The sequence below is a fragment of the Danio rerio genome, chromosome 18 (genome assembly GCF_049306965.1).
Source record: "Danio rerio strain Tuebingen ecotype United States chromosome 18, GRCz12tu, whole genome shotgun sequence".
In the NCBI taxonomy this organism is placed as follows: domain Eukaryota; kingdom Metazoa; phylum Chordata; class Actinopteri; order Cypriniformes; family Danionidae; genus Danio; species Danio rerio.
The window spans coordinates 41,724,873-41,751,926 of NC_133193.1; the positions used below are offsets into that span (position 1 = coordinate 41,724,873).

The 27,054-nt window shown below is 35.4% G+C and overlaps 1 protein-coding gene across 7 annotated transcripts in view; it reads left to right on the top strand.

Annotated features, from left to right (window-relative positions):
- Positions 1-27,054, top strand: part of atosa (atos homolog A) — a 79,101-nt gene that overhangs the window by 36,641 nt on the left and 15,406 nt on the right. For 3 of the 7 annotated variants that reach the window (XM_073929126.1, XM_009293780.5, XM_005173655.6), the window contains 5 exons: positions 18,230-18,414; positions 21,554-21,756; positions 21,836-21,961; positions 22,190-23,765; positions 26,802-26,927. In XM_073929126.1, coding sequence (XP_073785227.1) covers positions 18,230-18,414; positions 21,554-21,756; positions 21,836-21,961; positions 22,190-23,765; positions 26,802-26,927 — 2,216 coding nt within the window. 7 annotated transcript variants of the gene reach the window in all.

Here is a 27,054-nt window from a genome sequence, read left to right on the forward strand (position 1 = left end):
TTGCTTTGTTTACTTTTGGTAACTTGGTTACCAATACTACAGCCAGCCACCCTTGGATGGAACTTGATGGAAATGCAGCTAATTTGCATATGGGATTTAAAAAAAAATGTTTATTTATTTTTGCAAACTTTGAAAAGATTCACTTAAGTTTAGGATGGAAACCTAGTGTCAATACCATACACTAATACCATACAATACTATGAGGACATCAATGTTATATTTTTCTCATAAAATAGATAGTGTGATAGTTTGGTTATTATTGGTACTTGTTAGACAGTCATTTTATTGGTCCTTGGCAGAAAAAAATAGTGATTGGCTAATCGCTTTCAGTTAAAGCTGCAGCTTTGATTTCTACTATAAAATGGCTTTTCAGTGTGTTCATGTTTAAACTCAGCTGACTGAATGGGGAAAAAAGAACCAAAGAAGATTTACATGTCAAAGAAGCTGGAGCCTCATAGCCACATCCATCTATGACATAATAACCACAGACCAATGGGTGTTCAAAATTGTTTATTTGAGCATATGATCAAACATCACTGGAAAGTTTGCTTTAGGGCCTGTTTGAATCTTCAAAAACACACTTAACTGAACACAACCATTAAAAATTCTGCCATTTGTTAACTGTGCACTGGCAACCAACTCATAATAATTCAATATATAACCAGGTGAGTCTCGGATGCTGGTTTTATGCTGCTGAAGGTCAGGGTTTTTTTGTATTTTTATTTAAAGTGGACCTCAGCTGTTCACCTTTGACCGCAGATGCCTTATCAGTGCTCACGGCCTCATGCAGAGAAACGTGTTGCTGTAGAACTGAGTGTTTAAACTGATCTCTCTGGTTGAGGCTGTAAGCAGATTTACCGTGCTGGAGTCATCTGTAATCTGCTATTGCGCCAGCTCTGCATGTGGACTCATAAAACCTATTTGAACACACACTTGTAGCAGGTACAAGCCGTCACAATCAGAGCTTTCATCCGGCAGTGCAAAAAAAGTGTGACTATAGGAAGAATAATCGGCAGCCATGTTTGAATAAGAAACTATTAGTTGTTTTTTCTCATTATGTTCTTTTGAAAAATAAAAATAAAAAAAGTTTTTATTTGTTCTTGAATTGTTTTGTCTAAAATAATGATATGACGATACCAACCTGCTAATGTACCAAAGGTTGGATTTAGAGAATCAAAAACATCTTCATGTTTTTATCTCAATGCTGTGAAGTAAAGTCTAAATTTTAAGATAAAAAATTAAAAAAGGCCAATAAAATAGTGATTTATTTTATTTATTTGTTTACTTTTAGTTCCATAAAAGCTACATTGTAAAAAAAATAACCATAAATGAACAGTTTTCCATATTTTGGGATCCATGTGTTTATTTATGCTTTTGAATAGCATTACGCAACCTTGATCTTTCCTTTCCTTCAACAAATTTTAACCTTAAATTTGTCAAAAAAGTGACTTATTAACATTTTTCATAGTTTAAAGTGATATATTGTTTGGGTTGGTGTTGTAAATTACGCTACAAAAACCCTGTAATAATAAATTTCCTGACTGGTTTCTGTTATTTTACAGACTTCTTTCTACATATTATTTCTTATACTCTCTATGTGTTATTTCAAACTCTTAAAATTTCAATAAAAGTCGCTTTGCTAAACTGTAGAGTTGAATTTTCAACACCAAAAGTCGACAGAGCAGATATTAAGGTCCCATAATGTAATTCACAATAAGCGTAAAACACTTGCAAATCACAAAATACGGAAACTGTAAATTAAAAGATTCTTTTTTCTTTTTTTTTTCAGTGTATAAACTCAAATTTCCAAATTTAAACATGTAAACTTGTGTTTTTAGATGAAACAACTTTTTTTTTTTTTTTTTTTTTTTTTACAGTGTGGTGCAAATCAATAAATCAATTTGCTGCATCTGATGATATTGCTGTGTCTTTAGTATGAAGAAGAAAAATAAATAAATAAATAAAACTTTAAAAAATAAAATAAAATGATTTTCAATGAAACCATTATCTACTATAAAAATATGGTCATTATAATAGTTTAATAAAATGAATTAACTTTTTGGAAATCACCAAGCAACTATCCCCCCAACCCCCCCACGACCATTGTCCCACAACCCCCACTTTGGCAACCACCATAGGCGGTGAGATCTATTGAATCCCATTGCACCCTCACAACTGCATTGTGGAAGGAAAAGAATAAAAGTGTTTTCTTATTATTTTCATGAAATTTTTACAGCAAATACAACTTCTAAGTTATAGGATGATTTTTGTAACCTGTTATGAAGGCATGTTATCTGATCATTTATTATAAGAGCTATAAGACTTTTATTATAATCTTATTACATTCCCAGGCTCTCTATCTCTCTTTCACTGTCTGCCAGTCATCAGGACTGCAGTCAAGGGTGATGAAACATGAAATCGTCCTCATAATTACAGAACACCGATCACTCTGATTCTAGCTGCCGTTGAGAGAAATTTCAGTACAACAAATTCCCTGAAATCTTTTTTCTCTCTCTCTCCTCTGCTGCCGCTGGTTATATAAATGTACAGCTTAACTCTCTCCTGCAGTGGCGGGTTAATCTACAGCTGGAGAAACCAGGCAAACCCCCACAATGGTGACTGATTATGCAGACAGCGAGAAGAGTTTTGCAGTATATGTGGGTCAAGACGGGTGTTTCTGTAAGATATGATGAGCTGAATATGCCAATGGTATTTTGTTCCGTTCACACTTATTAATGGTGCGCAGTTGGTTTTTTAGGCGGAAAACGTAGAAAGGAGTTGTGCTTGCTTTTTGATTGCTTTTACATTCACTGCTCAAAAATTCTATTTAAATGCCAAAATCGACTTGTTGGAAAACACAAACATTGAGTTCGTTACCATTGGAATATCCTGGTTTACATATATAAAATAAGGTACTCGTGGCGTTTTTGTAATTTAAATCAACTATTGTTTTTGGAAATTTTTAATAGTATGTATTTTCAATCTTTAAAAAAAAGTCATTGTTATGTGACCTAACAGCCAAAGGTCTGGTAAACGTCTTTTAATGATCATCCTAAATTTAAAACATCTTTAAGTACACATGAAATCAAAACTTTTTTTTTTCTTGGGAATAATATTTCTAAAGGAGCTGTTGACATATAACTGAACCAGATTTTGGTAAAATTAAACAATACAAACGTAAAAAAATAAAAACGATCTGAAAAATGGGTTATGTGTAATAAAAACAATGAAATGACACTAGGAGCAAGTGCTACTAAACCCTATTTAATAGTTTATATAACAGGCTTTTTTTGGTGATGGCAGCTTAAAGTTGCTTCTCATATGGAGAATGAAGTCTAATTCATTGCTCAGGTGTGAGTTTTTCACAGATCTTGATGGTTCTGTGGGTCTCGTCTAACAAATCTGATCTTTATTTCGTATTTTATATTGGATTCAAGTCAGGTGATTGGCTGGGCCACTCTACAGCTTGATTTTCTTTCTCTGAAAGCATTTGAGAGTTTCCCCGGCTGTGTTTTGGATCATTGTCTTGCTGAAATGTCCACCGTGATTTCATCTTCATCCTCCTGCTAATTTAGATGTTGGACCGAAGCAGCTAATATTAGTTTACAGGAAGGGCAGAGGTTTGCTGAATAACTGCTGAGAGATTTCAGCTGCTGCCTGGGCTTTCACTACCTTTCTACTGCTCCCTTTCTTCATCTGTTCAATACTTTTTCCCTGTGCCATTTCATTTTATGACATAACTTCATTGGTAAACTAATTAGATTTGATTTCTTTGCATATATGGAGTTCTTTCGTTGTCAATGGCACCTTTAGAAATATGTTTTCGGAGAAAATGGTGACATGTCCAATACTTATTTTCCCCATTGTATATGTAGGTAAGCATACAGTTGCATTTTTTCATATTTGCACATGAACACTTATTGTTAGTGCACAAGTGCCTAAAATAGCTCTGTGTTACATAAGAAACACCGTCCTGTCCTGTACTAGACCCAACATATCTGTACCCATGCTTCTTACTCAAAGGCTGTGGCATGTGAGAGCAAAAATATGCAAATAGTTCAATGTGGCGAGCGCATGTGAAAACACCCCCAGGTCACGAACATGAACCAGGGCAAATTAGAGTGAGTGCAATGCCATAAAGGTGCCAATAGGAGTAGAAAAGGTTGCTGGTGATCTACTGACAACGCATAAATTAAAGAACACCGATGCATCGGCTCAGCAGATTAGGTTGCAAACAAGAAGAGCTGATAATGAAAAGATGCAGATAACTCATTGACGGTACATGGGGAAACAATGGTTGATTGTGATTAAGATGTTTCTGATATTGTCTGGATTGACATATAACTTTCAATGGGAGAAATGAAACCTTTAGGTTAATTAAAACCTTTGGGAATATGGCCTGAAATGTATTCTAGTACATTAGGCTGCATTACAGAATGTCAGGCAAAATTTATAGCACAATGTACACAGACTCTGTTTTAAGTATTGCTGCAATAGAGGCTCATGTTAAAACCGTTGATCTGAATTCTATAGTGACAAATTTAATGGAATGTTGTGATGCTACTTATGGTCTTGCAAATATGTCTGGTCTTTGTGTTATTAACAATGTAAAAATTCACTACCGATTGGACTGATTGAGTTGCGTAACAAAACCATCAACTATTGTTATCTCATGCTTGCATAGCTAAAAATGTTTGTTGCCAAATATTTTGGCTAGAACCAATGGAAAAAATGAAAAATTTGGTTGTTTTGTTATTGGCTAGTTTTTGATTAATGGTGTATTTTTTTTCATTCATTAATATGTTAGTTTAGTTTTGGTATGTATTTTATATGGTATGTAAGTTGTTTTCTAAATGATTTTGCTTGATTTGATGTTCTGATTTGTTTTCATTTTTTATGTTGTGTTTTGCTGTCACAATCTTGCTTTTGTGTTAGGTTAGTCTGGTTTGTTATGTCTGTTGATTTTATTTTTTGTAATTTTTGTTTGTTTGTTGTGCCTTTTAGGGGTTTTAATTGTTTTTTTTATCAGTTTTGTTTGTATTTGTTATGTTTAAACATTTTTATTTGTTTTTGCATTACCTTTTTAACATTTTTGTTTATTTTTATGTTATTTTGTTGTTAGCAGTTTTGTTTATTTTTATTTTATTTTGTTGTTTTAACAGTTTTGTTTGTTTTTGTGTTACGTTCGAACATTTTTGTTTGTTTTTGTGTTCTGTTTTAGATGTTTTGTTTATTTTTTATTTTTTATTTTTTTAGTAATTTTAATTGTTTTTGTTACGTTTTATCATTTTTGTTTGGTTTTGCATTACGTTTTACAATTTTAGTTTTTTGTGTTTTTGTGTTACATCTGAACAGTTTTGTTTGTTTTTCACTTACATTTTAGCAGTTTTGTTTGTTTTACATCTGAACAGTTTTGTTTGTTTTTGTTACATCTGAACTGTTTTTGTTGCGTTTTAGCAGTTTTGTTTGTTTTTGTGTTACATCTGAAGAGTTTTGTTTGTTTTAACTTATACATTTTAGCAGTTTTGTTTGTTTTTGTATTGTTTTAAGTATAGTTTGTTTTTGTGTTACATTTTAAGTTGCTTGTTTTGTTATGTTTTAAAAGTTTTGTTTGTTTTTGTGTTCAGTTTCAGCAGTTTTGTTTTGTTTTTCAATTTTTTTAAGTAGTTTTTTTTGTTTTTTTGTTACATTTCAAGGTGTTTGTTTTGTTACATTTTAACTGTTTTTTTTTGTTTGTTTTGTGTTATGTTTAGCTGTTTTGTTTGTTTTTGTTACATTTTTAACAGCTTTTGTTATAGTGTTTTAAGCGTATTGTTTGTTTTTGTTACGTTTAAGTTTTGTGTTATGTTTTAACAGCTTTATTTTTGTTGTTTTACCAGTTTTGTTTGTTTTTGTTACATTTTAACAGCTTTTGTTATAGTGTTGTTTAAGCATATTGTTTGTTTTTGTTACGTTTAGGTTTTGTTTTGTGTTATGTTTTAACAGCTTTATTTTTGTTGTTTTACCAGTTTTGTTTGTTTTTGTTACATTTTAACAGCTTTTGTTTTTGTGTTGTTTAAGTGTATTGTTTGATTTTGTTACGTTTACATTTTGTTATATTTTAACAGTTTTGTTTGTTTGTGACTTATACTTTTAAAAAGTTTTGTTTGTTTTTATTATGTTTTCCTTCTTTTTTAATGGGCTTTTTTGTTTGTTTCCAGTCACAGAGCTTTATGCTTTGATTTATGTTTTGTTTTAGGCTTTTTATCATTTAGCTTTCCCTTCACATTCGTCTAACTGATTTTAAAACTTTTTTTATAAGGAAAAAGGTCAAGCAGTCACTCAATAACCAGAAAGACATGTGTGGGTCGCTGGTAATTTATTCTCCCTTTGTGTTGTATTTTTCTCCCTCACGTTTGCTCCTCCTCCCCAGTCTGAACTCAATGTTCTGTCTCTCCACCCCGCTGAAACTTTACCTTTAACCTACATGAGGGAAATACTCTGCCTCTGTCTTTCTCTCCCCCCTTTTCACTCCTTCCTTTCAGCTGGTATTTTCATCCCCCTTCTTTCTCCTCTCCTCCGTTTCTCCACGTGCAATGACCACGTGGGAGGAGTTCCCTGCAAGAATGTGTACACACGCGCACACACATATGGAAATGCATACCGCAACAGCCAGCTTGTGCTGTAAAAAACAAACAGGCTTGATAAACACACCTCCCACTAAACAACTAGGCTTGAGATTCTTCATACGATTGTCTTCATGGGATGCTGACAATGTTATATGTAAGCAGAGCAAGAATAAACAGGAACAAACATCATTATCTGCAGTCAAGCATAGACTGAGCAGAGCTCTTTGTCTCTCGAAGTCACGCGAGATTAAAGATCAGCTGTTCGCTCGGGTGACGCTAGTTCTGCACGTGGCTTTTCTCCGCCTCTGTTTTGCTCGCTGTGATTGACAGGAGCTTAAAGTCCGGTGATTGGACAGAGTGTTCTAGCTCCGTCCTTTAACTTCGAGAGCTGTGTTTGTGCTGGAAAATGTAGAGCACAGAGAGAGGGATGATGTCATGAGAGAACTTAATGAAGGCAAACAAAACGTTCCTTCCTTTGCTGGAGTTTAGTTTCTTACTTTGATTTTAGTTTTAAGATGTTTTTAAATTAGTATTTTAGTTAGTCATTAGATATTGTAGTTGATTTGTCGCTTTAAAGTAGAAAAGGACAAGCTTATACTCGTATTGGGATTTTTAAAGTGCCCCCATTATCCTTTCTAATTTTGTTTCAACAAACAAGTTTAAAGGGTCAAACTCAATTTTTCATAATATACATATTATCATATGATCATATACAGTTGAAGTCAGAATTATTAGACACTTCTATACAGCTTAAAGTGACATTTAAAGGCTAAACTAGGTTAATTTGGTTAACTAGACAGGATAGGGCAATTAGGCAAGCTATTGTATAACAATGGTTTGTTCTGTAGGTTATCGAGAAAAATATTGCTTAAAGGAGCTAACAATTTTGACCTTAAAATGGTGTTTTAAAATTAAAAACTGCTTTTATTCTAGCCCAAATAAAGCAAATAAGACTTTCTCCAGAATAAAAAATATTATAAAATATTATAAAATTTCCTTCAACTGTATATCATAATGAGGCTCAAAAGACTTTTTTAAAACGATTTTTATAACCTTTTTAAAGCCCTCAGTTTTGTGAGCTTGCTCTACTCTGATTGGTCTGATAAACCAAATAGGATCATATTAAGAAGTAATAGCCTACTGATTGTACACATTCAAGATGAGGGAACAATCATTTCTCTGCACAATTAAACTAGTAATCTAGTTTAGTTCTCGAGATTAAAATAAATATGTAAATGAATGTAAAGTTTCGATTTGCAGCATAATTTTAATGCTCAGTGCAAAAATGAATCACAAATGTTATGTTAATGAGCTTTTGAACTCAATGTGTCTGAGGTCAGACAAAGTCACATTAAATGTGGGCAGCCAATGAAGACCTCAGGCTGGCATTATGCAAATTAGCTAAAGATCAACAGAGGTGAAACTGGAAGTAATCACCACTCATTTCAGTTTGTATAGAATCAATCATTTTTATAGATAATTACCTTTTCGTTCTCTTTAATCTTTAAAACGTCATGCTTTTTTAAAACTTTCACAAACTTTCATTTTGTCCTCTAAATGTTCTGTTTAGACCCAATGCTGGGTCAAACATGAACAAACTAAGCTGTTGAGTTTGGAAAAAAAATTGAAATTTTATTGACAAGAAAAAAAAAAAAAAAACACAATGTTGAGTTTGTCCATATTTGACCCAAAGTTTGTATGGCTACCCAGCATTTTTAGAGTTTACAGTACAAATTACATGAAATGTAATATTTGAAAAAGCATAAGAGTTGCTGTTGACTATGCACAATATTTGAAAAAAAAAAGCAAAAAAAAAAACATTGCAATGTTTTGTTTTTCTGTGATATAAATTGCGACATGTATAGAATTCATCATTTTAGACTGATTGGGATGAATTTATTGTAAGATAAAAACATCAAAGCCAAAGCTATATAAAATTGAATGAAATAGTGCTTTTATGGTTTTCTGCAGAGTTTAACTGTATTAAGTTACAGAAATTGAGTAATCAAATAAATAAGTATAGTCTTCATTGCATAAAAAAATACATACATTTTTGGATAAATCTACAAATGTTATAACTGTTTGGAATTAACTTGAAATTTTATAGTCACAAGCCTTAATGCAAAAAATAAAAAAACTTTCACTCTATTAAAATTAAACTCCTCAACGAATCCACAATGTTTTGAACTGAAGTTCTTGGTCAACTACAGTATAATCCCAACTTGACATATTACAATCCGTAACGTGACTATTGCAGAAACGCGCCTTGTGATTCTGATGCTTACACGATATATTGTGCAGCCCTACTGCTGACCCAGGTTTTCAATTGGCTTGTGTTTGTGTGCTGCTCATTCTGTCAGCAGGACACGCAGCACTGCTGGATATACAGTCAGTCAGCAGCCGTGAGTGAAAATACACAATAAGGGCACAGATCAGGACAGAGCTGTTGAGCAGCAATGCCACCTGCCTCTGAAAGACACATTCATTTAGCAGACCTACGTCATGTTCCAACACATCTCGCTTTTCACAGCAGATTAACATAAGCATTTGCATACCTTCATTCAGGATTATTATTTTATCCCTAATTCTAAAACCATGTGTCTTAAAATCAGCTGAAATATAAAAAAAAGTAAACTGGTAACACTTTACAATGAGGTTCTGTTAGTTAATGTTAAAAATTGCATTTACTAACATGAAGAAAAGACGAGCAATATATCTTTATTTCAGTATTTGTTAATGTTAATGTAAATAAACTATGTAGCATAACTCTTGAAGTTAACATGATTATGTTAATGAATGAAAATTTTGAATTTGCTGTATAATTTTTACGCTAAATGCAATAACAAGTCACAAACGTTAATGTTAATGAGCTTATGAACTCAATGGGATGTTCAATTGTCAGTTTACGTTAGTTCGCCCGGCATTAACTAATGTTAACAACCATTAATTTGGATGATACCAAAGCAATAATAAATGTTGAACTTAGATTAATAAATGCTTTACAAGTATTGTTCATACATCGTTCATGTTACCAATGAAACTTTATTGTAAACTGTAAACATACTATAACCATTCAGTTTAATCTAAATATCATCTAGCCAAATTGTTACTAAAATAAAAAAATAAAAAAATTATATAAAAGACCAAAACAAAATTTTGTAAAACTTTAAAATAAAAAATGATTTACTAATTAATAATGAACTTAATTAGTTGATTAAAAATTACAACAGTATCCAGAATATGCCTTTTGTGTTGTTTTAAACCCATATGCGAAATTGCGTAATATCAGCAAAGCTCTCTCTATTTTTTCCGTGTCAAAGTCCAGAAAAAGCAAACAAAATGTACTAAAAATATTCCAAGTTAAATATAGCTTTGTGTTACACACATGGTCCAAGGTTGTTTATTCACAGGGAGCGGAAAAAAAGTAAACCAGGGATGGGATTAATATGTAAACTAGATTTTTTTTGTTTTTGTTTGTTGGTTTTGATTTTTGAAAAGTTGATAAAGAATATCCTTGATTTATTAATTTATTATTTTTTGAAGGGGTTTCTATTATGAAAGCAACTAGCTGTATGATAACTCTTGCTTATTACACTGTTACGTGCTGCAAAGCTCCAAAAAAATCATAGTTGCCTTACTTTTTTAAGCTAAATGAAATTAACCTTATGAGTCCAGTGAACTTATATTATGGTAAACTCACTTAAAACTACTTGCATAACATTTCAAATCAAGTTAGAATGTGATTAACTTAGTTTAATAAGTTACAATGAACTAAAAACCTATGCTGCCATGACTAATTGTTCATATATATATATATATATATATATATATATATATATATATATATATATATATATATATATATATATATATATTTTTTTTTTTTTTTTTTTTTTAACAGTGTGTTATTATTCAGTCACATATACAGCAGAATAGCAGATAAAGATAATATTAATCAGTTGCTAATGAGCTATGACCTTGGAATGTCATTAAAGGAAAATGTAAATATACGCCACAAAACTAAAAAGTAAAAATGTTTTTGACATTTAATAAAGGTATTTTTATTTTATTTTTTTTTACTTATCAAACACTGTTAAATCAAATAAACTCCATCTAGTCATCTCAATTTACATTAATCCAAAAATATTAAATTAAACTTTGTATAACTTAAAAAAAATTAAGTTGAACCCTGGTTAACGAATTAAAATAAGTTGTCTTGACTTTTTGTCATTACATTTTTTACAGTAAAATGTTTAATGGAATTTAAATAACAAAATGTAAACGCTTAAATCAAAATCAGATCACATAAAAATGTCATAAAAACTAATAATAAACATAAAAACCATGAAAAATATATAAATTTAATTTGTTTATTAAGAAGCTTGCACAAAGAATTGGAAATCAAAACATGGATTAAACAGTATTTTAGTTGCTCTATGAGTACACTGTATTGTACAAGATCATTCTGACAAGTCTTTCTTCAGCTTTAGCGCATAACACATATTTTGTGGTGTTTTAGAACTGTTACAGTTTAGAAAATTTGGATCTGTTGCATCAAAATGCATTTCGAAGACTTTTCTTATACCAATAAGTCTGTTCCTCAAACCTAAAGATATACAGGGTAGCATTGTGTCGCGGTCTTCCAACCCCGCCCCTGTCGCAGCAACCCTCTCATAAAAAATACACACTTATGCCCTGTTTACACTAATACATCTTAGTTTTGAATTGCCATTTTAGAACAAAAATGATCTACGTCCACACTGGCATTTCACTGTAGCATTTCTAAAAAAGCCCTCCTTCCACATATACCGCTGAAAATGCACATCAAGTGACCACACACAGTCATGCACTGCAGCGTATGCGCATATCTGAGCACTTTGGTCTTTTGAATCTATCAGGTAACGTGTCTAAGCATCAGTACACTGCTTCAATCACTCGCTTTCACGCTTGTACTTAGTAATTTTAACGAAAACCTCAGATACTGTTGGTTGTGCTTTTTTTTTTAAATCAAGCAAGTTTGTCAACGCCATTAAAACGACAGATCACTCTGCCTGTTCATGCCAGAGTCCTGCGGAAAAAGTGATTGGCAGGTGGTGATTTATGTGTAACTTATCTTTATTTATTAATGATTTGGTTATGGGTAAAACAAAGACCTTGCGGGTCGGGTAGTTGAAACAGTAGGCTACAAATAATTCATTCGTTATGAATTAATTAATTATTCATAAGCTGCTTACGACGACGATGCCATCGTCCATTGCGATGTTTCACATAAGACATTGTGTGATGCCAAATCGGTCGACATCGCCCAACGCTAAAACAGAGTGATTCATAGAAGTTCAAAATGCCCCCCCAGACACTCGAGTGACATTATCCCAAAAGTTGTGGTATTCTTTTTGAATCACCCTGTACTTCTTACGTAAAAATGGGCCATAGAACATTTACCCATGTTATGCTACTTTCTGGCTAATATTTCAACAGCTTTTCTGTGTCTCCTCCCTTTGGTTTTTAGGGCCCTATTTGGTTTGTATTTTAACTACAAGTCCTGTGCTTTGTAAACACCAGCTGACATGTTCTGGCTAAAATTATCACCAGTATGGAACTGGGAAAAAAGGGCCATTCATGCACATTTAGGCAGTCGCCAAAAGAGCCCTGTTGTAAAACATGCTTTTCAAAGCATTGACAGATTGGAGTATCGAAAAGTTCCTGAAATAGACTTGAATGCTCGAGTATTGTTTTGGCACAACCCTATACCATACACTGAGACTGTCAATAGACTCTTTCTCCTGCTGAACTGTTTGCGTGTTCTTCGTCTCACTGGTCATGCTGTGTCTTTTCAAGCACCAAGGTTAGCTTTAGAGAGATGGTTTTCAACATAACATTTCTTTACAAAGACGTTTATTTGGTACATTTTCAATGTACTTACAAATAAATGAGAAAACTTTAAAATCACAATTCGTAATAGCATTTTTTATTTTTATTTTACAATGTTTATTTTTTGAATCAGGGGTGTCTAAACTCGGTCCTGGAGGGCCGGTGTCCTGCATATTTTAGTTCCAACCCCAATTAAACACACCTGAACCAGCTAATCAAGCTTGTATACTAGAAACTTCGAGACAGGCGTCTTGGAGGAAGTTGGCGCTAAACTATGCAGGACACCGGCCCTCCAGGACAGAGTTTGGACACCCCTGATTTAAAAAAATAAACATTATTAAAAAAAAATGCTAGCTTAAATACTAGCTTCACTGTAAAAAATGTACAATTTAAAAAAAAAAAGTAAGTAAACCTTTTTTGTCTTAAAAGTAACAAGCTGACTTTACTTAAAGTGAGTAAATCTGTTGTAACTTGGAACTGTTAAATAACTTGATTTAATTACTTAATTTTAAGGAGACGGGTTTACTTAACTTTTTTAAGTTAAAGTCAACAAACGGCTTTTTACAAAACGACTTTTTTAAAAGTCAACTAAACGCTTTTTACAGTTTAAACTTGTTCACACCTGTGTCCACATTCAGGTGTTTCATAAATGGAGCAAATCCAATCTTTTACCATAGATTTTCTTTTTAATGTATTACATAAAATCCTAAAATTCAACATTAGAAAATATTTTACTGCCATTAGACACTGACTTTTACACTCTGTGGATTATCGACTTATTTTGAGTCCCATTTTGTAAGCTTTTAAAAAATTTGACGCTTGCTCTGAACAGCTCTTTTGAATCAGGGAATTGTTAGTAGACTGCACCATTTTGAATCTCTGGGTCTTTAACTACAGAATCCCTCTGATCCAATCATGTGAATCAGTCAATTGTTAACCGCAGACTTTCTCTTATTGGTTCATTTAAGTCAGTAAATTGTTTACTGTGATCAGACAATTTGATCTTATGAATCGTTAACTGGTGAGTTATTCTTGTTCGGATAATTTGAATCTGTGAATCATTAACTACAGAATCACTTGTTAACTGAACTGATTTGATTCAGTAAATTGTTTACTTCAGACTCGCTCTGACCAGATATTTTTGACAGAATTATTTGAATCTGACCATGTCTACACGCACGTGAGTATTTTTATAAACTCAGTTTTCCCCACTTTTGTGTTAAAAAATGAAACTCTGACCACATGAAAACGTAAAAAAAACCGCACTGCTATGCTGTGTTTACACCAGACGCGGAAGGAGCTTCAAGCGCAAGTGATCTACATGTTAAGTTAATGCAAACGTGCTAATAGACATAGCTTAACGTGCGTTTCGCGCAAATCGCTCTGAAAGGATCTAGTGGACTCAGACACGGCCCTAAAAGTATCAATGCTGTTTTTCAACCTTCATAAAGCACATAAACAATGTTATTTTGTTCATAAAATCCATGTTAGCCAATTAGCAATGAAGCTAGATTCACCGGGCAAATAGAAGCCCTGCCCATCACGCAAATACGCATCTGTCCTGAAGTAAATTTGCCGCGCGAATGAAGCGAGTAAACTCAACTGTTCACACAGCTGTTTTTGCGCAAATAGCACAATTTATCTGTGCGTTCCTTATCTGGTGTGAACACAGCATTAGGCATGTTCTATGCATGCTGAACCAACAGGTGGCGATAATGAACCTTTTTACACTAAATTTATACCAAAAGAGGAATTAGGTATGTTTCGCAAGTAAATTGCTTGAACAATGTGGAGTACTCGAAACATTAGCCACGAATGTGTTCCGTTTTTGGTGCAAACCCAAATCGGACAAATCGAAAAAGAGAAGTGGCACACATGCTTAAGTCATGAGGCCAAAACTCGAACACACCCTACCTGCAGTTTTTAAAAAGTCTTCATCCTGGGTTTTTAGAAAGCTGCAGTTTTAGTCACCTGACACTGCGTTTTTGTGTGGACAAACAGCGAAACCACAAAACTGTTTTGAGAATACCAGTGTTCGTGTAGACAGAGTCTCAGTGAATAGTTCATTGTAGTCTCACTCTGACTGGATCATTTGAATCAGTGAGTTGTGAACTAGAGACTTGTTGTGCAAGACTGAGGTGTTGCACGGGAACAAATTCAAATTAAATGTTCAGAGATTATTCTTGATATCTACTAAATGTTCAATCAGGTTTCCTGAATAGAGTCGAGAGGTAATTTCCCTAATGCAAAAGAAAGAAAGAAAAAAAAATGTTGGAATGTGGTGAAGTAGGTTTTCTTAAATACAAAGATGCAGATACTGGAAACATGTACTGTAAGGGAAGGTTCACCATCTACTCACATACTAATGGCTCTAAACTTTTATATTTTTTTTTCTTTCTTTCTGTGAAACACAAAACCAAATATTCCAATGCTATCTCTTGGCAATTTGTAACTTTTATTTGATTTATTGGCCAATTCATATAATCTCATTTGTACAATTAAATACGCTTCTACGATTTGCTCCTCCATCAAAGAGGGTTTGGTGGCACACCTCCTTTTAAAAATCAGACAATTTTGTTCAACCAAATTCAAATCTGTAGGTATTAGACACTAAACTGACAAAACGTAAAATTGTAAAGTTTCCTTGTGAGATCAGGCTGAATATTCTGAAAACAGTTGGGGAAAAAGCAGCCATTTACATCTAGTACATAACAATGGATGTTAGAGGGTGTTTTTCCAGCATTTTCTGCAATATATGTTCCTTTGTGTTTAACAGAAGAAACAGGTTTGGAGTCAAGTAGTGGACGAGTAAATGAGGACAGCATAGATTGTTTGAACTATCCCATTAAGTAAAACAGTGAAGAAAGAAATCTTCCACCACGATTCATAAAAAAAAAAGATGTGTTCATCCTGGCATGTTTATAAATCTAAATCTGATTTGTGTGTGCAGAATGTTGTGATGTGATATTCACAAGTACTGTAGTACTGTTCGATTAAGAAAATACCTTTAGATAAAAACTGAGAGAGAGAAAGGTCAGGGAGAAGATACTTTCTGTTGGCCTCGTTGTGCTGGGAGTCTGACGCTGTCTGAACAAAAGGCCCATTGGCTGGCTGTAACGGACCTCAACTGCCATGCGGACGCTTTTGTTTGCAGATCAGAGCTGTGGGTAAACCCACTCTGCCCCTGCTCATTTCTATCTGGATCTTTGCAAACATGGAATAATTACCAGCACGATTAATCTGTGCTGATCTCTAATTGTTATCATGGGCCTGGTCCGTATGCGCAGTAATAAATTGTTGAATCACCTGCAGCTCCGGTTTTAATTAAAAATATTACGACAGCAGATGTTTAACTTATTAAAAGATTTAATTTGGCTTTATTTTGTATAATAGCGCTGGTATTCGCACACAATAGTGTTGGTATTCAGACAGGTTGTGGCTGTCAAAACGAGCTTTGTGTCTGACTCAGAGTCTGATGTGTCACATTTAACACGTGTTTCTACATTCCAAGAATGTAAAGACAGCTGCTTGCTTATTAAGCTGTAGATCAGGTATGTTTTGCTTCTAGAGAAATTATATATGGGTGTGTGTGTGTGTGTGTGTGTGTGTGTGTGTGTGTGTGTGTGTGTGTGTGTGTGTGTGTGGCTGTGTGTTTTTGTGACATATCAGGACACAAATCTGTATAATGACATGGGTATGACACAGGTATTACAAAAAGGAGGTGAAATATGAGGACATTGGTGACGTCCTCATTTCTCAAAATGCTTATAAATCCTACAGAATGAGTTTAATCGGAGAGTAAAGCTGCACACAGTCTCCTGTGATGGTTGGGTTTAGGGCAATATAATATATGGTTTGGACAGTATAAAATGAATGGAAACCTATGTAATGTCCCCACTTTTCACAAAAACAAACGTGCCTGCGTGCGTGCGTGCGTTCGTGTGTGTGTGTGTTTTCAGCACAGTTTTCACAGCTGGTAAACAGAGCAAAGATTGCTTGGATAAACTGATTTCTTCTGCATGTGGATATTCTATAAAAGGGACCTATTATGCAAAAATCGTGGATACGAGGTTTAAACAAAATTATATGGTAAGAGTGTGTGAACATAATTAGCTTATAATGGTAAACATTTCTTCATTTTATCTTTTATAATCACACTTTATAAAAACTGCAGAAACACTTTGACATTCTCCCTTTGTACGTGTCATCAGAGAGGAAAAGCTCCGCCCATTAGTGATGATCTCTTCTTCATTAGCATCTTGTTGTGGAATCTGCCACTATGCTGACATATATGCATTTGTAACTCCGCCCTCCTATGAAAAGAGGGCTGGGACTGGGAGCACAATCTCATTTAAATTTAAAGCGGCAGTCACCAAAATGGCACTATTTGGACTAAAACCTAAAAGGGGCAGTTTTAAAGAGTTATGATACATTAGTTGTGGGTTATTTTGAGCTGAATCTTCACATACACACTCTATAACATCAGAGACTTATTTTACATCTTGTTTGCATAAGCATTTTAAGATCATTCTTTGGCTTTAAGGATAATTTACTGTATAGCTTTGCCATTATTAATAGTTGTAGAATTATCCATTCCATTTAATTGGTACACATGTTGTGTAAAATGCTACTCATGGCAGCTTCAAAATGAATGAAAATTAAAAGTTTTATAATTTAGTGGTTTTTAGAATTTAGTGGTTTTATAATTTAGTGGTTTTTATACAGAAACTTAAAATGCTATAGGTCAATTAAAAATATTCCCCATTTTTGCTTAAAACACACTTACTAATGGATATTTATCTTTGTATTATTGCAAGATTTGACTTAACGGGACAATATGTCAGGTATATCATCATGCTTGCAATGGGGAATTTTTATCCAGTGCTCTTTAGAGTATCAAGAGTATCAGTTGACTAGCATTGCCATTACTGAATAGTTAAACTCGGGTATACCTCACACAGTATTACCTTGCCGCCCCAAGGAAACACTCCAGTTAATGGAGACCTAAGTTGTATCCCAAATGACTATGCACTCGTACAATCAAATGTGTTGTGTTGTCCCAAAGAAAAAATGTTGTTGTTGTCGTTGCCGTCGTCGTTGTTGTTGCCATTGTTGTCGTCGTTGTTGTTGTTGTAGTTGTTGTTGTTTTTACTGGAAATGCAAACAGTTTCCCTGTCAACATTTAACAGTTGCCAAAATCCTCAAATAATTTACTTTAGAGCTGCAACTAATGATTATGATAAATAAAGTAGTTTAACCTTAGCTTCAACAGCTACCTTTGAGTGCATTGATTCCACACTGCATTGGTTCCACACTTTTTCTAATTTTCCTCCATTCCAGATTTTTTTTTTTCTGGTAAACAGTTACATCATCCAAGCTCACATATTAAAAAAAATTTAATTGCGTATATAATACGTACACTATTTATGTATACTACAAATGGTGTCAGATGGTGTCAGTACAAAATTTGGGATTCATCTCTAAAGTGTGTATTTGCTCTAATAATTCAGCTTCAGCTATATTACGCAACCGTCATTGGGGCATGAGCAAATTGTTCTTAAATGCACGAATGAGATTTTGCAAGTTCAACATGAATTAGCCAATAAATTCAAAAGCTGCTAATTGCCTTGAGATTGTGTTTGATTGATCCATATGTGTGAGTGTAGTTTTATTTATTTTTTTCTCGGTATTTATAAATGGGAATACAAAGAGTGATATCCAATGTTTTTTTTTTCTCTCTGTAATTTTAGATGCCGCTGAGGAGTTCTTTGAATATGATGCTGAGGAGTTTCTGGTGTTCCTGACACTTTTGATCACAGAAGGACGGACTCCAGAATGCTCAGTAAAGGGGCGGACGGAGGGCGTTCACTGCCCCCCGGCTCAGTCAGCTATGCCGGTCCTCACCAAACATGAATGCAGTGACAAAATACCACAGGTGGGGTTTTTATTTACTCAATGTGTAGTGTATGTAATGGCCTGTTTCCACTGACTGGTATGGTGCAGTTCAGTCCTCTTTTATGGCAGTTTTCAAAGGGTACCAAAAGGCAGAGATAGATGCGCAGCTATTGGCTTTCAGAGAAACGTCACTAGTGCATACACAAGCCAGGAGAATGAAAACAAAGAATGCACCATTTTTAAATACACAGCCAAGACATTACACCGTAATAAAATATACATATAATAATGAACCGTGGTCGACCCAAGCTCAAACAAACCCTGTCATGATCTTGATTTTCTGCAGAGTGCTCGTGTACGCATCAATATTTGAAATGACAAACTTGAATTCACAATAATAATGTGTGCATGATTATTGAAGTGTTTCTGACATTCGATCCTTTCAGAAACAGACAAACGCGAGAGTGAAGCGCAAAAAACAAATGAGCAAATGATTCTTTCAGCAACCTAAAACATGAACAAACTGTTTAATTTTTGTCATCACCCGTTTGACTATTATGAACTCAGAATGACAAGATGTTAACGTTACCTGTGCTGGTGAAGAATAAAAATTGGAGGTTTGTTGGCGCCAATAGCCTAGTGGTTAAGTGCACCGACACATAGCACCATGGTGCTCGTGAGGACCTGAGTTCGATTCCCAGATTGAGGTCCTTTGCCGACCCTTCCTCTCTTACTGCTCCCAACTATTTCCTGTCAATTCTCTGCCCTATTATATCCATTAAAGGTTAAAAATCCCTGAAAACAATAAAAATAAAATAAAAGTTTTGTATGTTTTGTCTCATAACCCAAACAAGGCCTAAATGTATGCTTTGGGTATTTTTGATTAATTGGTAAGTTTTCGGAGACTGTAAAGCTCTGTATGCTTTCATATCCCTTTATTATTATTATATATATATATATATATATATATATATATATATATATATATATATATATATATATATATATATACACACATATACAGTTAAAGTCAGAATTATTAGCCCCCTTATGATTTTTTTTTCTTTTTAAATATTTCCCAAATTATGCTTGACAGAGCAAGGAAATTTTCACAGTATGTCTGATAATATCTTTTCTTCTTCTTTTCTCTCTTATTTGTTTTATTTTGGCTAGAATAAAAGCAGTTTTGAATTTTTTAAAAACTATTTTTGGGACAGAATTATTTGCCCCTTTAAGCTATTTTTATTTTCGATAGTCTACAGAACAAACCATCATTATAGAATAACTTGCCTAATTACCCTAACCTGCCTAGTTCACCTTATTAACCTAGTTAAGCCTTTAAATGTCACTTTAAGCTGTATAGAAGTGTCTTGAAAAATATCAAGTAAAATATTATTTACTGTCATCATGGCAAAGATAAAATAAATCATTTATTAGAAATAGGTTTTTAAAACTATTATGCTTAGAAATGTGCTGAAACAATCTTCCCTCCTTTAAACATAAATTGGGGCAAAAAAATAAACGAGGACGCTAATAATTCAGGGAGGCTAATAATTCTGACTTCAACTGTATATATATATACCTTAAAATCACAGACGTTACAGTACTATTTTGCATTATCATTATTCTGCAGCTATAATCAAATCATGTTCATAGAATGGTTAGTAATCAACATTTATACACAAGTCGGCCTGTTTACAGTATGTGTATGAAGCATCTGTTTTGTATATAATATGTGAAGGACGCGTATGGTTTTACTTTGACATTTCCTCAAGCGAGAATGATGTTGAATGCAACTTTGTTGTACTTTTGGTACCCTTTGACAGTAAAGACACAAGCCTTATAAAGGTGACCCGTACTGTACAGTACCTTACTGAACTGAACTGTACTACTTGGGGGGAAATGAGACATATAGGTACTAATTTGAGATGTTATGATGCGTTCAATTATGTTGTTATGGTGTCATTAAGATGATAGTTCACTCTAAAATGACAGTTTACTCACCGTTTACTCTCCCACATGTGGTTCCAACTCTTTGTGAGTTTCTATTCCACTGAACACAAAATAAAAGATGTTTTGAAAAATTTGGGGTAAAATATGTTGGAAATAAAATATACTATGGAAGTCGATGGTTATAGGTTTACAGCTTTTTAAAAATATCTTTCTGTTTATCTAAAGAAAGAAACTCAAGAATGTTTAGAATGAGTATAGGTTCAGCAAATTATTTAACAATTTTTATTTTAGGTTAAACTCCGCTCAAAAATTCAGAGAAGAAAGAAGTAAATGACTAGACATGCAAACTAAAATGTAACAAAGACAGGAAGATATTGTGCAGTGTCAACTTGAGAATGGAGTGGATACACTTTATTTTTAATTTTGTATATCTAAGAACTCGTTTCATAATTTTTTGGATTAATTGCAATTTGATGCCGAATTATCTGAAAGATCGAAAATAAGATGTATTATTTTCTTGAATATTATTGCTTTTGTTGGATATATTGGATCCAACAGTAATATCACAACACTGTACGTGGTCATTATTGCTTTGTTTATTCTTACAAATACTTTGAGTATTGAGTATTTATGCGTTTTTAACATATATCACAGCAGTGTCCGGCTATGGGTGGACAAACAGCAGTCTGCATGTAGTAGACAAACAGTTAAAAAGTTTCTTTCTTCTAATAAAAAGAAAAGAAGAGATTTTGGTATAAAATCTGGAAAACGTATAACCATCAAATTCTATAGTATATTTAATTTCCAACATATTTTATCCAACGTTTTTCTAAATATCTTTTGTTGTGTTCAGTGGAATTAGGAAAGGATTAGAACACATGAGCAAGAGCAAATAGTGAGTAAATGTTCATTTTTGGGAGAACTTTCCCTTTTAACGACAACTTAAGGACATAATTTAATGCATCATAACATCTAAAAACTCAATATTGTCAACTATACCTGTGGACATTTGCTTCTTAGTGTGTTTCAGTGAAGGAAGGTCAAAATAGAGCAGAGCATTACCTGTTACTTCTGAATTATGATGATTTTTAAAATGGATAAATCTTGACAACATTATAAGATGACCTAGGAGCAGTTTAAGACTCCTTCATTATTAATTTTAATTACATTTTACTCAGTGCACTTTAGTAAACAAACTACAAATTATTTCTTTTTTACCGATACAGTGTCGTCAGGCAAGGAGAACAAGATCAGAAGTCATGCTTCTGTGGCGCAATCACATCCCTATAATGATCGAGGTGATGCTGCTTCCTGATTGTTGCTATAGTGATGAAGGCCCAACCACAGACTGCACAGACCTAAATGACCCAGCAATAAAGCAAGATGCACTCTTACTAGAAAGATGGACTTTACAGCCAGTTCCCAGACAGTAAGACATATTCACTTGCAGTTCTTCGAAAACACTATCTTGCACTCTGGAGTTTTAACAAACTTGTTTTTTGTTGCAGGAGTGGAGATCGATTCATAGAAGAGAAGACCTTGCTGTTGGCGGTGCGCTCCTATGTGTTTTTCTCCCAGCTCAGTGCGTGGCTCAGTGCCTCTCACGGAATTGTCCCAAGAAACATCCTTTACAGGTAACATGCGAAAAATGAAATGGTGCCATAAACTATCAATGGCTATGATCTGTAGTGACCTGTTGATTTTTAATGTATCACACTACATAGATATACATATAAATATAAATATAGATACATATAAATATAAATAAAGTTATACCTTATATACATTTTAGGATTCAATTCAGTTAAACTCTGTGGATTAAGAATGCATTCATTTATTATCCCATTCGCTGTGTGTTGCAGAATAAGTGCAGCTGATGAAGAACTGATATGGAACTTCTCACAAACACCCTCTGAACATGCTTTCCCTGTTCCAAATGTGTCACATAGTGTCGCGCTGAAAGTGCGGGTTCAGTCTTTGCCTCGCCAGCCTAGATACCCTGTACTCAAATGTAGCATCCACTCAGGTCTAGCTTTTTTGGGTAAGAGAGCACTAGAGCATGGCGAGGGTGGCAACCAAGCAGGAGACAACCGCAGTTCCCTTCGTCTGCCAAGATCTCCACTTTTCTCCAGGTCTTTACACCCTTCTCCACCTTCTCACAGCCCTCTTAACACCCGTAAGTGTCCCCCTCGTCCCGAGTCCCCTCTTCCACCAGGCAAAGCTGTCAAATGGCTGTACTCTCGGCTAAATGGCGGTATAGACACCCCGCCTTCAGAACCATATAGCTTGTGTACTAATGGGGCAGAGAGCCCAAAGACTTCAAGAACCGAATCACCAATTCGTGGTTTTAAATCACTCTCAATCACAGACCCATTAGTGATCCCAAGCCCCAGCTCCATCTCAGGTGAAACCAACCCCCTTATTGGCTCCTTGCTTCAGGAAAGACAGGAAGTCATTGCTCGAATTGCTCAGCGACTTAATTTCTGCGACCCTACAGCTCCCCATCTCCCCGATGCTCTCTTCACTTCTCAAGAACCCCCAGGACAAAAAACCACCTGGAACTCGACACAGGATAAGGAGTGTTTAAAGAAATCCAAAGATTCCCTCTTCTCAGTCCCTCATCCTCAATATCACAACGGAAACAGTCTAGAAATCCCTGAGAGAAGCAGGTCTTCTCTCTTCGACACCCCCTTGAGCCCTAGAACCAGAACTCGGCTGGATAGAGTTGACCGTGAATCAAAAACTTCCCCAAAACCCGCAACATGTAGGCGCTTGGTACTTAGTGACCAGTCTGCAGAGGGTTCTCTAATTGCAGATGCAGTTCAGGACATCTCCAGGTTGATTCAGGAGCGACTGCAACATTCCTACAGTCTCCTGAATGGCACCTATAAATTAAAGACTTCTCAGAATGAGCAGGTTGGCTCAAATCATGGAGCCCAAACAAATGGCTTTGTATCACTGTCAAGCCATAAGAAGCCTACAAATGCACCCAATGGTGAGGAAAGCACAGATCCTCATATTTCTCATGCAACAAAATGTTGCAGATCTCCTGACTCTAGTCGTAGAAAGCCAGACTGTTCCCCTAGACCACTAAAAGTGGCCAGTTTAAAACTTGAAGACCACAGCGTCACAAAATCACAGCCTTTAACTGCAAGTAATCACCAACACTATGTCAGTAGAGAGTCCTGGACCTCCTTGAAAAACAACTCTAGCCATGCAAGTTCTCCTCAGGAGAATGGACTGACCCAAATTGGATACCATCAGCCCTTCAAGAACCGAGTGGCAATCAGTGAAAAAGAAGCAGAAAAACACGTCCGGGACGGGTCCACTTGTCTTGAGAAAGATGAGAACCAAGAACCCCATTCATCCCTTTCTAGCACACCAGCCAACCTTACTTGCAACATCTCCAGTCTTGCCCCCACAGAGAGCAATCAAACAGTGAGTATATATGCCTCTCCCACCTTATGATTCATGACATGTCTTTAGCTCATATGTTAACACAAGTTTGTCAGAGCACTTAAGGCTGGTTTATACTTCTGCGTCGAGTGATTACCATGTCATCGCTGGTTTATACTTCTGCATGCTGTTTGTGTTGCTCTGCAATAACATTTTCGAAATGCAAGCTGGCATTGGGAGTTTTATGTTCCTCTGTGTTGAGTTTCTTTCCTGGTGTTCTGTTTTTTCTGAACGATACCTTAACGTAGAAGAACCTAAAACTCACTCATTTAGAGGCAGGAACTGGCGGATGTGCAACAACTTTAATCCTAAGGTAAACCTAAAACAAAACTTTCCACCTGAAGCTCCTTCACTAGACTCAACACTTGTAAGCACTCGCTCCAACGGGTTCATGTAGTTCTTGCTCCTGCCCACACTCGTCAGCACTACTAAAGGCTGATTTATACTTCTGCGTCAAACGCCAGCGTATGCTACGGCACTGACGCATAGCCCTTCGCCGTGGCCGTCAGCGTCGCTGACGTGCACCTCTCAAAAAAATGTAACTACACGTTGCAAAAACACGTAGCGCAAGCTCTGTGATTGGTCGGCTTGGTAGCGCTGACGAGTCTGGGTGGGACCGAGAGCAGCGCGAATGGCGCGAGCGATTGTTTACAAGTGTGGAGTCCCGTGAAGGAGCTCCGGATGGAAAGTATTGTTTTGTGTTTACCTCATAGTTAAAGTTGTTGCACGTCCGCCGGTTCCTGCCTCAAAATGACCGAGTTTGAGTCACTTGTACAACCAGGAAGTGTTCGGGAAAAGCTAAACAGAAGTGAAGAAACTCGACACATAAGAACATTTAAACCTCATTGCCCACTAGCGTTTCGGAAGTGTTAATGCAGACCAACAGAGACAGCGCGCAGAAGTATAAATGCACAGCTGCGCGCGTTGCCTGCGCCGTGAGTTACGTAGGTCACTTGACGCAGAAGTATAAACCAGGCTTAAGCCGACCAATTACAGAGCTTGTGTTATGCATCATTGCAACTTGCTGTTGCATTTTTTGAGAGGTGCACATCAGCGTCGGCATCAGCCACAGCAAGGGCTATGCAACTGCGCGGAGGCTGCATCGGAACATACATGTGCTCTTGACGCAGAAGTATAAATTAGTCTTTAGGCTTTGTTTACAACAGGGATGCATCAATACCTTTTTAAAGAACCAATCTGATACTAATTAAATGAAGTGTCGACCAATACATTTAACAATTCATATCACACTTGTCTAGTGAAATTAATGAAAATTAATGAAATTAATGAAAGATAATTGTATAACATAATTGTTTTTAAATATGATAACAAATGTTAGATCAACACAAGATATGTTCATAATCTTTCATTACCTAAAGGTATCCTATTACAGTGTTATTATTGAGTTTACATATTATTATAGGTTCATTTTTATTGAAAAACTACACATTTCTCCACTGGTCATTTATAGTAATAGGAACAAATCATCTTGGAGAGACTTTTGTTGTGTTGACTGTCAAAAATAAAAGCAGAATGCAGTTTGTATTGTGACGTTTACACACCAAAATTCTCTCTAAGATGATTTGTTCATCTTGATCACCATCTTGATTTAAAGTGCCATTTTAGAATCTAAACACTCCTTATATTGGTGTTTTCACTACTTTTCAGAAATAAAAACTTTATCCGTCTACACTATACAAACTAAAATGCCTGAAATGTGACCACTCACGCGTACTAGACATATGTGTATCTTTAAGGCATCTGTAATAGTTTTCTTCCATTTGTGTGATGATCAAAGATCAGGGGCTTGACAGATTGGCAAACGATATCCAATGGACCCTTTTCTTTTTACAATCCAATTTGCTGAAATGATAAAAGGAAAACTCCACAATAGTGTTATCAAGACTTTGAGAAAAAGGAAAAGTAAATTGTGTAAGAAGAGAGAACAACGTCTTTTACTGTTCTGCCCATACACTCTGCATCACAATCGCCTCGCACAACACGGCAATTCAATTTTTGTCATTTGATGCAACGATAATGCAATACATACTTGAATGCATAGAAATGTTCATAAAATACCGCAAAAGCATTAAGGGCGTGTCTGAGTCCACTTCTGCTATTTTAAGGACTGAAAAATACATATGCAAAATGCATAACATGCATTAAGCCAATCAGAGACTCATCTCCTGTTCATTTTAACGGCCCATTCACATAGGGCGTCAGCGTCTACGATTTCCATTCACTTTGAATTGGTGATGTCAAGCGTTGCTCAACTGTATTGTACATTCGTCGTCGCTGCAGAAGTTAGGACTTTCTCAACTTTTCAAGAGCCAACTGAAGCGTCAACTATTCAGATCGATGTATGCTAATACACCAGCTCAGACAGTAGCCGATTGCTGACTTATTTCATTGGCTGACTATGATGATCACATCAGCCCAACTTCAGACACACCCTCTGTCAAGCATTAACGCTGAAGCCCCGCATGAATCGGGCGTAAGAGTCAGTTGCATCGAGCCATGGCGCTTTTGCTATTTACATGACAGACTTTGTAAGTGGAAAAACTGAATGCTTCACTAGTGAGAAAACAGTTAAACAAACCATCTGCAGTGCAGGGATTTGCAATTTAAACAACATGGTGCAAAACGTAAAAATTTGTGCTGCACTGGTCTGAAAATAGCAAGAAATCACGCCAAACACATCTTGCACCTTATTGCGCCAGGTGTATGATAGAGCCATAAATGTTCTAAACTTTTAAAGATTTAAGATGCTATCTTAACAGTCTTGTGAAAAGGGTCCATATACCAAAAGACCGGTCAGAGAGTGACTGTGGACCACTGCTAAATTTTCAATTGTCTACATTTTAGCCTGTCCACACTGAAACCCGGCCAAACAGTAAATAGTACATAACAAAACGTATGCAGTTTTAAACAAAGATTCACTAGTGTAAACGCCACCCTACATTGCCCTGTTTCCTGTACTATTCAGTGCTGAATTTCTTCTCTTTATTTTTTTAAAAGCAGAGATGCTCCCCCACCCCTTTGAAGTCATGCGGTAACTGGAAGAAACAGACTCGTCACTCCATAGATGGCACCGCAACAAAAGCCTTCCACCCCTGCACAGGCCTACCTCTCCTCTCCAGTCCTGTAAGAGCACAGATCACCACACACACATTCAGATCTTACTCAAAGGGCCCCAAAGCTTTGAGTATGACTCCTCGATGCTCACTTCTGAATCACTTCTTGTTTGTCTCAATTACTGACCACAGAATTC